Source organism: Palaemon carinicauda, chromosome 23 (genome assembly GCF_036898095.1).
Source record: "Palaemon carinicauda isolate YSFRI2023 chromosome 23, ASM3689809v2, whole genome shotgun sequence".
Classification (NCBI taxonomy): domain Eukaryota; kingdom Metazoa; phylum Arthropoda; class Malacostraca; order Decapoda; family Palaemonidae; genus Palaemon; species Palaemon carinicauda.
The window spans coordinates 47,014,253-47,031,752 of record NC_090747.1 but is presented as its reverse complement, the minus strand read 5'-3'; the positions used below and the strand labels follow the sequence as shown (position 1 = coordinate 47,031,752).

At 33.0% G+C, this 17,500-nt stretch overlaps 1 protein-coding gene across 1 annotated transcript; it reads left to right on the top strand.

Moving 5' to 3' along the window:
* Positions 1–7,874: 7,874 nt before the first annotated feature.
* Positions 7,875–9,407, top strand: LOC137617564 (tigger transposable element-derived protein 1-like). The gene is made up of 3 exons (XM_068347573.1): positions 7,875–7,994; positions 8,244–8,484; positions 8,851–9,407. The coding sequence occupies exons 1-3, from the start codon at positions 7,875–7,877 to the stop codon at positions 9,405–9,407; spliced, it is 918 nt and encodes a 305-aa protein (XP_068203674.1).
* The last annotated feature ends 8,093 nt before the right edge of the window (positions 9,408–17,500 follow it).

The following is a 17,500-nucleotide window of genomic DNA, read 5'->3' as shown; positions in this document are numbered from 1 at the left end:
GAGGAAGTGAATGGCCCTAGGGACTAGAAAGTTAGTATCATGCTGAAGGTGCATTGCAAAAAGTAAAAGGATTTTCTTTTCTAATAAAACTACTAGGAAATTGGTACTTTCCTGTATTTTCCTTCCTCGTATTGTCCACTCTTGAATCCCATGGCCGTTCGACATCTATAAGTGGGACTTTTTATTCAAGCGTGATTTGAGGGAAATTAAGTTAAAAAAAAAATCAAAATGTTCAGGAATGAAGGTAACATCAAGCAGCAGTAATGAGAAGGCATGTACAAGAAGTACTAGGAAAGAAATCTATTATGTGTGGGATGAAAAAGGTAGCTGGTGATGGGGTAAAGACATTGAGCAAGCAGTGAATGGTAAGAAGCAGACAAATAAGGTACAAGAGGAGAGAGATAGATTTATATAGGAAGGCGTGGAGGTAAAGAAGATAGTAGCCCAAGCTAAGGCTAGTTCATAATGCTGATATGCATAATGAGCTCGGAACGAACAAAATGTTCAAACTGTCAAAAGCAAGAAATAGAAATACGCAAGATATTTTACTCATCAATCAAATGAAAGACAGAGATGTTGTGGTACTTGGAAAAGTAGACATCTTGAAGCTATGTAAAGAGTGTTCTAACAGCTAATAAATAAAGAAAATAAAAGACTAGTAAGAAAAGATGAATATGGGCATGTTAATGGGGTTTTCTAGGCAAGATTTTGTAGATGCGCTGGAAAAGGTGGAAAATGGTATGGAAACAGGAACACACTTGATCATTACGGAAACATGTGAAGCAATAGGAGATGAGGTGGTAGATATTTTATAAGATTTGATAATAGATACTTAGAAAAGAAAAGATAATAGAAGAGTGGTATATTGATTCCAGATTTCAAAGGTAAAGTGGATGTTCAAGAGTGCGGTAACTACAGGGGTATCAAACTGGTGTCCCACTCCAGGAAGAGTTTGGAAGGGATAATGGATAGCAGAATGAGAGGAGAATTTGAAATAGGAAAAGGGCAAATGGGATTTATGAAAGGAAGTGGAACCACAGATGGAGTCTTTTGTCTAAGGTAACTGCTGGAGAATTTCAAGGAAAAGCAAAGAAATTTACATTTGTCTTCATAGACATTGAAAAGGCTTATTACCGAGTCTCAAGGGAAAAAGTATGGTGTTGTCTGAGGAAGGATATAGTCCCAGAAAAGTATGTGGCTGATCCCAGGTGTATACCAGATTGAGGAACATTACTGGAGAGACGAAAGGATTTGAGGTGAGGGCAGGATTGCACCAAGGATCAGCACTTAGTACAATAATTTTCAATATAGCAATAATTGCTCAGACTGAAGAAGTTAGAGAGACAATGCCATGGAGGATATTGTATGCAAAGGTTATCGTTGTTTGTGCTGAGAGAAGGAAGACCTTGAAATTATGGTAGAAAGGTGGAGAGGAGCAATCCAGGACAGAGGAAAGATAATAAACCGGTTCAAGACAAAATATACGTGATTCACCAATAAGGGCGATGGTAGAGAAAGTATTAGGTTAGGTGGAGGAGAATTAAAGAGAATAGACATGTTTCAGTACCTGAGATCCATAATCAGTGCCAGTGGAAGTATTAAAGGGAAAGTTAAACACTGTATACAGACAGGCTACAACAACTGGAGAGCTGTGTCTGGAGTTCTTTGTGATAAGAGAGCGCCACTAAGGCCTAAAAGAAATTCCACCAGACAGTCGTAAGAACAGCAATGTTCTATGGTACAGAGATAGCAAACCTAAGGAAAAGTGATAAGAAAAAGATGGATGTAGCAGATATTTGATTAATTAGGTGAATATCTGGATGTCAAGAGCTCATACAGCGAAACAAACCAGACGAAGAAAGGAAATAAGGAAACTAATAAACTATATAAGAAGTGATGGAGAATTTTTAAAAGTGTGTCTCAAAAACAGTAACAACATTAAAACCTATATTTCTTATATAAACTATAAAAAGACACTTGCTGTATATCAGCCTGTTCAACATAAAAACATTTGCTACCAGTATGAACTTTTTGAATTCTACAGATTCAACTACTCGAATAGTCAGGACATTCGACAACTTGTTCACAGACTCACAGCTGGAATAAAACTTCTAGGATACTGTGTAGTATTAAGCTTTATGATGGAGAAGGCATAACTATTATAATTAACTTCATACCTAGCATTATGAACAAGATGATACTATACGGGAAGATCTGAATGTAAAGAATTGTCAGATATATTGAAAAATCTTATACAATATTCATAATGAAGTAACTGTATGCAGTGCCAAAGATTAACATGTAGACCAGGAATAAGAAAGCTAATAAAACATAGGTTCTTGTCCAACAAATTACGATGAAAATCAGCAGCTTCATATCACACAGAAGAGCACTACTCGAAACAATATAGAATGAAATTATCAAAACACTTTTTGAAAATAGATTGATCACCAAAAATGCAATATGACCTTCTCAGTATACCAACTTTTTGCGCATTTGAAGAAGACACAGACCTAATGTCTTTCTGAAAAAAAAAAAAAAAAAAAAAAAAAAAAAAAAAAAAAAAAAAAAAAAAAAAAAACATTATCAATGCTCAGCTCCAGATGTTGAGGAGCCACTGCCCTGTACTCACATCATTTAGTTAATCCTCCTCTACCCTTTCTTATCTGCTTATATTCCAAACTATGACCAACCTGTGGACTAATTCCAACCCAATAAGCTTAGAAAGGCCTTTTAGTTTATCAATCGATACCAGTGATTTTATATCTTAAAGTTGACATGAGTCTTTCAGTTTCTATATATTGAACGTTTCGAAACAATTAAGGGTTCTTATAATACAACAATATGTTACATAACATGATTATTTAGTATGAAGGTAATATGGTTTCTGCAATGTCAGACATTATGTATGTGATTAAAATCAATGGCTATTCAGAGTACAAAAATTGTATTTTCTTTTTAGTTTTATTTGCTAATTCTAGTTTGTATTAGTATATAAATCAGAAATATACTCATTATATGTATTGACATAATTAATGTTTCACCCTACTTCTACTATTAGGTTATTGTGATTAACACATCTCTTTTCATCGCAAAATATCTCTGATTTTAATATTTTCAAACCAAGTTTTCGAGTCAAGATAATAGATTTTCGCGGTCGTTGGCTTTTAAACCACGAGGGAAACTTGGTGAAAAATTGACTGGCGATTTGACCATGAAACATATCCCAGGAACAAAAACATTCATATTTTGCAATTCATCAGAACAAGTTTTCTTTTAAAGATTTCTTTCTCGAGATATAGATGTGGACGATGAGTTCGCTAAGAGGAAGAGGGGATACTGACTAGAAATATGCCGTTTCACAGAAAATACAAAAATGTATTATTATTATTATTATTATTATTATTATTATTTGTTAATCGGAATCTATAGAGACTTATGGTTTTATAATGTAGAGTTCTTGATAGGATCCAGCTTCCTTATTAGTCCATCTGTTTCCTCACTATATGCAATTTTCCAAATAGCACACACTTTTGCACCAGTCATAGTGCTATACTGGCTCCCACTGTACCTAGTGCGTGTAGCACAATCATACATAGTAACGACATTTTTTTTTTTATTATTATTATTATCCTTTGTTTCCTCGCTCTCTCCTCGCACTGACAGGGAGGGACCTGAATAAACATTCCTGTTTTTCTTACCGGTAACTGTTAACAGAAATGGATGTCAGTTGAACATGAAATTGCCTGTTAGGTTTCATGTCCTTATTGTTTGGAATTCATGTATACATAAGCTGGTGTTGGCCGTCTCACTACCTTCTTGAGATTCTTTTTCCATTACTTAGGTATGGTACTTAGTGATCCTAAGATTATTTGTATTACGTCTACCTACAATATCTACAGACTTCAGATTTCAATTAATATCCCCTGGTACTTTTTTTTTTCTATACTCCTTGGTCCTTCAGTAATACAACATTTATGAGTACTTCTTTCTTTTTTTTCTTGTCAACCAGATGTGTCTGACTGACTGATGTGCTTTTATTAACCTGCCTCAAACTATATAGTAATCCACGAGTGGTTTATATTGATCATTCTATACAAAAGCTTCAGGTTGATGTCCGTACCATTTTTTACTCCATTGTATTTTAAAATTATGTTCCACAGAGACTACAATGGAAAGTTTCAGACACTGTATCATGTTCTGAACCTTTACTGTTGATGTGGTAGATGGTGTGTTCATTTACCATACATTTTCTGCCCTTTTTATATGTTATTTCCGTCTATGGCTTGTTGAATATATGTTGTTCTCAATACCTAATCAAGTGCTGCAATTATCATATCTTTCGTTTCCTTCTTATATTCTCCTCTCTGTAGCCACACTCATGTTTCTTTACTGGACTTTTCTTCAATTTGTTTCAGTAATTGTCCATGAATTGCTTTTACTTTCCATTCTTCTTATCTTTTTTTCCAGTTATCTCTTTATTCGCTTGTGGGTCTTCATCCTCCTTTTTTTTTTCAAGTTTTCTTCTCTTACACTCTTTAGTCATTCAGCTTCACTGGTCTTACGGGACTTTCCTAGTACTCTCCTTTCGATTTTGACACAATTTTCTGTACTGATGAGTCGTTTTCCTCCTTTACTGTCAATATTCGATCCCCGGCTCAATGTTTACCTATAAATGTTGCTTAGCTCTGACCTATTCCATTTGAATACTGTACCCGATAACTGGCACTGGCCAGGTGTTTATAGCCTTTACCGAATTTCCAGAGCGGAACTTTTACTTCAATATAGATTTGATTCTTGATATGTAATCTCTTCAGATCCTTTCCTTAATCTCTAAGTGTTTTATCGCCTCTCATTCTATTATCCCGAGGTATTTGTAGCCTTCTTTGTGTATCTCTTTGATAATATTTCCACTCTGGCCTTATTATTTCTTTAGTCTTAGCTACTTCTCTGTGGATAGGGTTCACTTCCCCTTTGCCTACACATGCACCGAATGGTCTGGCATATACTTTACACAATCTCCTCTACCGTCAAAAACATCAAAATACTGACATTACCAAACAATCCTTCTTCACCTAAGGGGTTCAATACTGCAACGTAATTGTTCAGTGGCTACTTTCCTCTTGATAAGGGTAGAAGAGACTCTTTAGCTATGGTGAGCAGCACTTCTAGGAGAAGAACACTCGAAAATCAGACAATTGTTTTCTAGTCTTGGGTATTGCCATAGCCTCTGTACCAAGGCCTTCCACTGTCTTGGGTTAGAGTTCTCTTGCTTAAGGGTACACTAGGGTACTTTATTCTATCTAACTTCTCTTCTTTTTGCTCTGTTAAAGTTTTTATAGTTTATATAGCAAATATTTGTTTTAATGTTACTGTTCTTAAATTATTTTATTTTTCCTTGTTTCCTTTCCTCACTGGGCTATTTTCCCTGTTGGAGCCCCTGGGCTTATAGCATCCTGCTTTTCCAACTAGGGTTGTAGCTTAGCAAGTAATAATAATAATAATAATAATAATAATAATAATAATAATAATAATAATAATAATAATAATCAGAATTTGAACAGAGGATGATATGTTACAGAGACAATATATGTTGAAAAAAAAACATAGTATTTAACTGAAAGTTGTCTAATTGCCAAGACAAAGTTTAGTTTTGCAACGTACACGAAACTTGAACAATCTAAGATCTATGTGGCAGAATAGAAAAAAAAATGCTGAATAAGTTACTTGCAAGAAGACAATTAGGCCCTTAAACTAAAAAAGCAATGAAAGGTGTTTAATAGTTTACTAAACTCTTTTAGATAGTAGAATTGTTCATATAGTACATGCTTACTTCTTTGATAATTTAAAGAAATCGTGAATAAGTCCGTAATTCTTGTTTGGTTTTGATCTGAACCGAATTTAAATCGATATAAAAATAACTTAAAGGAAACATTTTCCTGTACTTATGTAGGGTAGAATTCCTGAATGTTGATCGACAGTAGATGGAGAATATTATATATATATATATATATATATATATATATATATATATATATATATATATATATATATATATATATATATATATATATATATACATACATATATACATATATATATATATATATATATATATATATATATATATATATATATATGTATATATATGCTGTATATATATATATTTATATATGTATATATATATATATATATATATATATATATATATATATATATATACTGTATATATATATATATATATATATATATATATATATATAATATATATATATATATATATATATATTTATATGTATATATAGATATATATATATATATATATATATATATATATATATATATATATATATATATATATATATATATATGTATATATATAGATATAGATATAATATATATATATATATATATATATATATATATAAATATATATGTATATACATACATATATATATATATATATATATATATATATATATATATATATATGTATATATATATATATATATATATATATATATATATATATATATATATATATATATATATATATATATATATAATATATATATATATATATATATATATATATATATATATATATATATATATATATATATATATATATATATATAAATATATATATATATATATATATATATATATATATATATATATTATATATATATATATATATATATATATATATATATATATATATATATATATATATATATATATATATATATATATATATATATATATATATATATTCCTTTTTTTGCTTCTTTGTGTGTGTATGTAAGCGGATGTGTATTATTCTATAATGAATAGGTTTCTTGTTGCAATATACAAACCAGAAAAACGTAGAATACACAAACTTAAAGTATATTTCGTTCACGTACACGGAATGCAATAAGATAATAATAGTCTTCCATTTTTTACTCTTCATGATCCCACATCAAAAGAGTCTCTCTCTCTCTCTCTCTCTCTCTCTCTCTCTCTCTCTCTCTCTCTCTCTCTCTCTCTCTCATGATGCTTCATGAGGTTAGAGTAAACAAAATAAACCCCTTTCATATAAATAAGACAGTTCATTAGTGATTTTAAAACAAGTGTAAAACTTAGAATTCATCAAGTCACATATTTTCATATTGACCAAAATAATTAACGATGGTGAAAAAGGATTGATTTCAATTCTAAGAACAAAAAACCTTAATTCGACAGGTATATGCACAGAAAAATTGTCATTGACTTTTATCCTTTTTCATGGCTGAGTGGTATGGTCAATGGCGTACAAGTATCTTGGACTAGGGTTCGAAACCCGGCAAGTCAGATACTATAGTCTTTGAGTGATTTCGCCTGGAGTTGTGATCCCGAGGTCGTTAAGAGAATCCAGACTTTAATTTATATATATATATATGGCTTATTTGAATAAACGAAAAACACGTTTATATGTGAAAGATTTATCATTACTTGAATGCCAGGTCCCAAACCTACCAATTAGCTATGAAAGTGAAAATGGGTTGATTTCAATTCTAGGTACAAAAACCTTAATTCGACATGTATATGTGCAGAAGAATTTTCATTGACTTTCATCTTTCTTCGTGGCAGAGTGGTATGGTCAATGGCATACAAGTAAAGGATACCAACATTCGACGTAGACCATACGCATAGAATTTTCTTGACGCGATGGTCGTAGTTTCTTGTTTACAGCGGTAGACGGCAACACGTCGGAGGGGCGACATTGAGCGTCGCGTCGGTCAGTTTTCTGCTCTTGTGTGCATCGTGTGGCTGTCCTCTGTTTGGTCTGTTATTAACAGTGCTTATTATTTTCCTTTTATCACGTTTAATTTTCTATTTTACGTATAATCATGGGTCCTAAAAAGCTTAGTTTTGGTATAGGTATTAGTAGTGGCGAGAAAAGCAAGAAGGTAATACTTTCATTAGAATTGAAGCAAGAACTTATAGAAAAACGTGAGCGCAATGTGCATGTGAGTGATCTGGGTAAAGAATATGGCTCGAATATGTCTACGATCTTGACGATCCTCAAGCTTAAGGCAGCCATTAAAGCAGTCAAACCGTCGAAGGGGATCACCATTATTTTGAAACTGTCGCAGCCCTACCCTTTAAAGAGAAGGAACGTCTTTGTTGCTATAGATAAAGGACAAAGACATTGTTGGTGATACGATCACTGAAACAATCATTTTTGAGAAGCCAGTGCAATATATTGTGATTTAAAGGCGACAGGCTCTAGGGGAGATGCGGGGGAGAGTTCAACCAATCCTTCAATGGAGGAATTCCAGGCGTCTCGCGGTTGGTTCGAGAAATTTAAGAGACGGACCGGGATTCGTTCAATTGTTCAGCACGGGAAGGCTTTAAGTTCGAACACAGAGGCTGCTAACGATTTAGTTAAGAAGTTTGAAAAGATCTTGGAGGATGAAGGCTACGTAGAGCAGCAAGTTTTCAATTGTGATGAAACCGGTCTTTTCGGGAAAAAGATGCCTAGTCGAACATACATCACCGCCAAAGAGAAGAAAATGCCTGGACATAAGCCTATGAAGGATCGGTTGACTCTTGCTCTATGGGCCAGCGCCAGCAGGGACTGCAAAATAAAGACGTTATTGGTTTATCATTCTGGAAACCCTAGGGCATTTAAGGCACATAGAGTCAATAAGGACATGCTGCATGTTTTCTGGCGTGCTAATTGTAAGGATTGGGTTACTAAGTATTTCTTTGTTGAATGGATAAACCTAGTTTTCAGCCCTGCTGTCAAGAAGTACCTTCAGGAGAGTAATTTGCCTTTAAAGTGCTTGCTTTGCTTGGATAATGCCCCCGCTTACCCCTCAGGACTCGAAGATGATATCATCGAGCAGTTAAAGTTCATCAGAGTGCTGTATCTTCCACCGAACACCACCCCTATCCTCCAGCGTATGGAATTGCAAGTCATCTCTAATTTTAATAAGCTCTACACCAAGCATTTATTTAAGCAGTGCTTTAATGTCACACAAAGCACCAACATACCTTTGCATGAATTTTGGAAGAGCCATTTAAATATCGCGCACTGCTTGAAGGTCATAGTTCAGGCTTGGGAGGGAGTAACTCGAAGGGCACTGAATTCAGCTTGGAAGAAGCTTTGGCCTGATGCTGCTTCTCACAGAGATTTTGAAGGATTTGGCCTCGAGCGTAACCCTGTGCTTGCCGTAGAGGAAGACGTAGAAGAGATTGTATCTCTTGGCAAGTCCATGGGTCTGCAGGTCGCTGAAGATGACATAACCAAACTCGTCGAGGAGCATCATGAAGAGCACACCACCGAGGAACTCAAAGAACTGCCTGCCATGCAGAATGATGAGTTCAAAGCGCAGTTGAGGGAGTTGGAGGATATCGAGGAGGTAGAGTACATATAAATTCGGCTACAATAAAAGATATGCTAGCACATCATCAACACGTGGAGGACTTCATTAATAAGTATCACCCACAGAAACTTCAGGTTTTCCGTGTAGTTTCGCAATTCGGTGATGTCTGCTTAACCCATTTCAGAAAAATTCTGAAAAGCCATACCAAGCAACTTTGTCTCGGTAGTTTTTTTAAAAAATATACGGAGCGGTCTAGTGATCGTGGTGAAGAGAAAGAAAGTGGAGCAATGAAAACTAAGATTTAATTGAGTGAAAGTGATGAAAATAAAAAAAAAATATAAAATAACATAAAATATAAAAATTTAAAAAAAAAATGAGCTAAATTAGGTTTAAGTTCACGTATTGTAAGTTAGAGTAAGTTATGGTACGTTATCGCAGTCACCATCTCTACCTCCTCGCAGACTGTCCGTCTACATCTGCAGAGCAAATCCTACCAATGTGTTGGCCTGTCTCTGAGGTAAAGTGACAATAAAAACCCATTTTTTATTTATTATTTCTTTATAATTATTCTTTTACATCTCTCTTATATATAATGCTATTTTATTGTTCTTATGTGTAATTATGTGTAGTGATTTATTAAGGAGTTATCATAGGTTTTTGGGCTTTAGAACAAATTATAAAAATTACAGTGTATTCTTATGGGAATATTTACTACAAAATACAATTGTTTTAAGATACGAAGAAGGTCCGGGAATGAATTAGGATCGTATGTACAGGTTCCACTGTATTTCTTATTTTAGCTTCGTTCTACAGAGACTGGTAGTTTATAGTGTAGGTTTCCGGTTTGCATCCAAATGTCTTTGGAGTCCATCACTTTCCTCACCATATCTGCTGTTTTTATTAGCATGTTTCTTTGCACTACTTTTGGTTTTATTTCGACTACTACCTCCTCAAGATTCCCTTTTAATGACTTAGGCATGGTTCCTAGTGCTCCTTGGATTATTGGCCGCACCTTTACCTTCATCTTCGATAGCCTTCTTACTTTAATTCAAATGTCCTGGTTCATTTCTGTTTTTCTCTCCCTTTATCTTCCTATTTTGAGACACACGTTACTGTAACATCTACGGGTGATACTGTTTTCGTTGCTTTGTCAATCAGAGGGATTTCTGGCCCCTGTGCTTGAATCACCCTGTCCGTTTTCATACTTTAGTTACAGAGTAGTTAGTCTAATCATGTTTATTATTATTATTATTATTATTATTATTATTATTATTATTATTATTATTATTATTATTAATCACAGAAATACAAAGACAATAAAGATTTTGCTGAATTTCCTATTGTTTTGATATTTATATGATTAAAACTTTTCTAATTATTCCACGTAATTCTTCTCATGACAAATGATTCATTTTAGGTCATTTGGTGAACTTGCAGACACTTCCAAAGCAAAGGTAGGACCATCTTGGTAATGTATCATCACCTTTGAGAAATAGCATAAGTCTTTATGGTTATTTTATTTATTACGTGTGAGGAATAGGTTTTTGAGCTATCAGGATACAAATTCTTTTTGCATCGAATAGAAAATGTTGAAATCATACGTGCTAACATTAAACCATTTCCAGGTATGACAAACCGCATATTACACTTAAACCCCCCCCCCCCCCTCCTTTGGAACTGCCTCAAGTCCCCAGTTTATCTCTTGAGATCATACAGTGGTTAAGGTGAGGAATGGCTTCTGATGCCTGGACTGGAATACTTCCTGGACTCGTAAATTATGGCATCAACACTTTGGATTGGATATTCCACACATTTTTATTGTGTCTGCTCACACGTAAAATGGCCTTGCTTGTCATGAAGACCGCAACATTTATCGGTATACTGTAGTTATCTTTCTTGCAACAAAGGTCCTTTTAATGATATTTTATGACCAGCTGATAGATGTGAAGGAGAGATAAGATATTTTACAACTGCAAGCAGTAAAGCAATAAAATGGAGATACCAAGTATTTGGCTCCTACGTACCTAAACCGAACGGTGCTCCTCAATTTCCTCTTTCATAGTTCCTTTGGTAGTTTCATAGGTTAACATATCTACAAAAACAGCAGTGCTTTTATGCATTTTATTTCCTTAAACTATCATAAAAATTTCCTCAAAAATATAGGCTTTTAGTGAAAGACTACATTCGGAAAATAGCAAGAAAAAACGTGCAATAGAACACATACTGACATTTTTTTTTAATTTGATCCAAGGATTAGCTAATTATCTAATAAAAAGACTTTAATTTCAGTAAATTGCCTTATCACTGTAAAATTATTATTATTATTATTATTATTATTATTATTATTATTATTATTATTATTATTATTATTATTATTATTATTATTATTATTATTATTATTATTAAAAAGGTCATACCATTACTGAATAGCACTTCAAGTAATGTGTCAAACTTATACAATTCTCCAATGGACGAAATATTTATAAGTTGCTAACTCCAGCCGATGTCAGTCCATTTTTAGGGAAATGGAGGTGTGTAAAGACAAATCATTGGACTCTTGGTTTTATTTCTAATACATTTCTGCTTAGTTATTTATAAATGAAAACAAGGAACTTTTCAATAATTTTTATTAATAAGTTATAAAATATTTAAAACTTTTGTTAATGTATAGTTTCATAGTTTTTGGATATTAAAGATAAATATTTGATATAAAAAGGATAAATCTTATATATATGCTGACAAGTACAGATATTACCGACAGAAAAGTTTATTAAAGACTATTAAAAATATAGAAAAGAAAAAAAAAATCTCTGATCTCTTAATAAACGAGAAAACTTGGCGTTTCTACTCAGCCATGACTATCCTGGATTACATCTTTACGAATATATATGTGAAATTCCACAGTATGTTTAACTAAGGATATTACAAAGAAGCTTAATAGATTTTTCATAAAAAGAGGGCTCCATTTAAGCATTTCACACTTGTAAACCAAAAGCTATAAATGATTATAATCATCAATTCTTGAATGCGAGGATTTTTTTTTTCATATTTAGAAAAAATAAAGATTCTTTCTTTTCAAAGCAGTTCCATCAAAAGAGATATTTATGGATTGAACACTCAGGTAGTTTTTTTTTTTTCAAACCGCCCTTGCAATCATTTATTAAACATACGTTATTGCATATATGAATTGATACTCTGTTCCTTTGACAGCAGTAGGATATTTGAATTCAAACTTCTATCTTTGAAAATGTTATATACGACCAACAATTCTGCAAATCTATTATTAAAACTACAAATTTCACACGCATTAAAGGTCTACTCATGTCAGTATAGAATTTCAATGTTTAGTCCAAGTGTGAAATGACCAGCCATGGATAACTAGTTGAATAATAATTGCAGAATTGTTTACCAAGAATTAAGTTTGTTCATGAGCATGGCAAGTGTAAAGTTAATGTTATTGAAGTCTTATCAAATAGCAGAGTACTCGAAGGGAATGTGTTATCCTACTTGTAGATTTTGTACTGCATAGAATAGTTAGAGATGATTGAAAAGGATTGGACTGCCTTGGTAATAGGAATTTAGCTGACTTAGAGTATGCTGAAGATTCTTCTCTTGCTCACAAAACACATCAGGAATTGCAATGCTTGCTTACCAGAATGCATGAAATTTCACACGAGGTTTGGCTAAAGATAAATAGAAGAGATGATGAGAACAGAGTATACATTGGAAGATGAAATATCATTGAAAGGAGGTTAATTAAGGACGTATAATCCTTTAAGTATTTAGGAAACTCTGATTTCTTATACAGGATATCTAGAATTGAAGTTTAAGTGAAAGAATGAAAAAAGCAAATCAGACAATGGCTATGTTAAGTAAAATTTGAAAACCCAATTGCATGAAATTACATATAAAAGTCAGACTATATATCAATTTAGTGAGATCGGTGTTACTCTATGAACATTAGTCATGGTGTGACAATGAAATAGTCTCCAATAGATTTAGTAGATATGTGACCAAAACCCTCCGAAAGATATTGGGAGTTATATGGCAGGACAGGAGTAGAAATGAGACTATAAGCGAGATTACTCGAGTGCCTTATGTGGACGAGATTATAATGAGGGGTAGATGGAGATGGATTTAGCATGCTCTTCGCACTCCCAAAGAGAGATTACATCACAAGGTAGTTACAACTCAAAAAGCTATGGAAAGAATTATGATGAGAATGGCACTAGGAGACTGAAAAACTGAAACAAGAATAGGAGAGCAAACTAAAGTAGAAGATATTCTCACAACATGTAAGAAATGATATTGGAGATGGATAGGCCAGATAAGGTGAATGACATATAATAGATGGACATTAGGAATAACAGAATGGGTCCTTATAGATTACAAAAGAAACAGTAGAGAAAACTGGCATAGAAAGACCATAAACACGCTATCGGAAGGACATGTATGAGGGCATTGTCATGCAGTGGCCTATTTATGGCTTATGATGATGATGATGATGATGATATATATATATATATATATATATATATATATATATATATATATATATATATATATATATATATATATATATATATATATATATATATATTGTATATATATATATATATATATATATATATATATATATATATATATATATATACATATATATATATATATATGTATATATTATTATTATTAATTTCTAAGCTACAACCCTAGTTGGAAAAGTACATTGGTATAAGTCCAGGGGCTCCAAAAGGGAAAATAGCATAGTTAAGAAAGGAAACAAGGAAAAATTAAATTTTTAAGAACAGGTACGACATAAAAAAAAATCTCCTATATACAGTAAACTATATACACTTTAACTAAACAAAAAGCTATGGAATGAATTATGATGAGAATGGCACTAGGAGACTGAAAAACTGAAACAAGAATAGGAGAGCAAACTAAAGTAGAAGATATTCTCACAACATGTAAGAAATGATATTGGAGATGGATAGGCCAGATAAGGTGAATGACATATAATAGATGGACATTAGGAATAACAGAATGGGTCCTTATAGATTACAAAAGAAACAGTAGAAAAAACTGGCATAGAAAGACCATAAACACGCTATCGGAAGGACATGTATGAGGGCATTGTCATGCAGTGGCCTATTTATGGCTTATGATGATGATGATGATGATATATATATATATATATATATATATATATATATATATATATATATATATATATATATATATATATATATATATATATATATTGTATATGTATGTATATATATATATATATATATATATATATATATATATATATATTTATATATATATATATATATATATATATATATATATATATATATATATATATATATATATTATTAATTTCTAAGCTACAACCCTAGTTGGGAAAGTACATTGGTATAAATCCAGGGGCTCCAAAAGGGAAAATAGCATAGTTAAGAAAGGAAACAAGGAAAAATTAAATTTTTAAGAACAGGTACGACATAAAAAAAATCTCCTATATACAGTAAACTATATACATTTTAACTAAACAAGAGGAAGAGAAGTAAGATAGAATAGTATGCCTAAATATACCCTCAAACAAGAGAACTCTAACCCAAGGCAGTGGAAGACCATAATACAGAGGCTATGGCACTACCCAAAACTAGAGAACAATGGTTTGATTTTCTAGAGTCCTTCTCCGAGAAGAGCTGCTTACCATAGCTAAAGAGTCCTTTCTACCCTTTCCAAGAGACAAGTGGCCGTTGAACAATTACAGTGCAGTAGTCCCTTGGGTGAAGAAGATTTGTTTGGTAATCTTAGTGTTGTCAGGTGTATGAGGACAGAGAAGAATATGTAAACAATAGGCCAGACTATTCGGTGTGCATGTGTAAGCAAAGGGGAAAATGAACTATAACCAGCGCGAAGGATCCAATGTAATACTGTCTGGATGGTCAAAAAACCCATATCTCTCTAGCGGTATTATTTCAACGGGTGGCTGGTGTCCTGGCCGACCTACTACCTACTTCTCGAAGAAGTCTCTGGCAGCAGGGTGACGGATTGGGTTTGAGGCAACAGACAAGCTTTTTCTTCATTTTATGCCCTCGATGCCTGGCGGATGATCTTACTAGAATCAGTATGAACCAGCAGGGGTCACTTGCCTTACTTAGATATGCACTGCGCATCACAAGAAACTGGTTATTCTTTGATGAATCTAGCCAATGAATTGTTTATGGATATAGTCAGTCTATGGAAATCAAAAAGGACAGAAAGGCTCCCAGCCCAAGGCGTAGCAGTGTGCTAAGAGTCTCCCGGTTAATAAATACTAAAGAAAAATTGAAATAGGGTATTGGAATGTTAGAACCATTAATCAGATGGAAAAGTTACAGCATGTGGAGAATGAATTTATGAAGGGTATTGATAAGGAAATCTTAGACCAAGGCAATATATATATCTATTCAGTAAGAACTGATAGAGTAGGAAGAGAAGTGGTTAGAATGATGATGACAACAAGAGCAGAAAATACATTAATAGTGTGGATAGCTGTAAATAATAGATTGTTGATTGCAGTTTAAATAAAAGGAACTTGGCAAAATTGAAAATGAGAATGAAGCCCATTCTATAAGTTTCTTCTCATCCGACAATCTTGTCATTGGAGATACTCTTTTCCTACACAAAAACATCCACAAATGTGGCAATTACAAAAATCAAATAGATCACACTGCCATTAATAACGAGAGAATGGGGGCTCTAAGGAATTTGAGAAGCTATACAGGTGCAGATATAGGTAGTGAATACCAGCTCCTTATTGCCACACTGAAATAAAACTAAAAGCACCCAACAGAAATGTAGATAGAATACCTATGTTTGATACAACTAAACTTTTAAAAGATGAGCACAGAGAAACCATTGCAATTGGATGTAGGAATCGATTTGCTTTCTTAGAGACATTAATGGAAGAACAAACAATTAGCGAATAATGTTGTGATATTAAGAACATATATCTGTCAGTGGGTATTGAAGTTTTAGCAGATGTGGTTACAAGGAGAAACCCATGGCCATCAAATGATGCTTGTGATACTATAAAAAAAGGAAACAAAGGCAGAAATTGATTGTTAAAGTTTTAGGAAGTATTGAAAATTACAAGGTAGAGCATGCTAAATATACCAGTATAGATATTGAGGTGAAAAGATCAGCTAGGAATGACTGGAGAGAATATTTACACAGTAAATCAGATAAGGCTGATAAAGCTAGGAATTAAGGGAGTGGCTATGGGGTAAGAATTGATTATAGAATTATTAATGAAATTTCGACTGGGGTAAAGAAGAAGCGTATACCCATAAAAAAGAGATGGATCTGTTATAACAACTCATGATGAAGAAAGGCAACGTTAGTTGGAACACTTTAGTAAGGTCATTGAATAGGAGATATGAAGTGAATAATTTCATTGATATACCTGAACCTGAGGAAGATTGTGATGTGCCCATGAATGAATTCAGTGTTTTTAAAGTCAAAGCTATTCCTAAAAAAAAAGTCGAGAGTTGAAAACCCCTGGAATACAATGGAATAACTGCTGAGATGATATTGGCTGAACATAAAGTGACTCCCAGAATTCACTCCTAGGAGTGTTGGTTAAAATGGCAAAACAGGGAGATCTGACTGATTGCAATAATTACAGAGGCATCACACTTACGTCAGTACTCAGGAAAATATATAGTTTGCTTAATCTAAAGAGGCTGGAGAGAAATATTGATGAAAAGCCGACATATAAACAAGTGGGATCTGGAAAATGAAGAAATTTTACTGACCAAATTTCCATTTAAGGACATGTTGTACAGCAATGTGTAGAATACAAGAGTACACTGTTGATGGCATATGTGAACTACGAAAAGGCCTTTGATAGTATGCACTGGTCCATTTTGTAAAGATACTGCATTATTATGGAGTTCCTCATAAATATGTAAATTTGGTTAAGTGTGTTAATGAGCATAGGAATTACAAAGTTGATGCTAGTGAAGTCTTATCAAATGAATTTCCAGTGAACAGTGGAGTACTCTAAGGGAATGTGTTGTCACCTATGCTGTTTATCCTCCTCATGCAGATGGTGGAAAAGGATTGGACTGGGTTGGTAATGATAAGTTAGC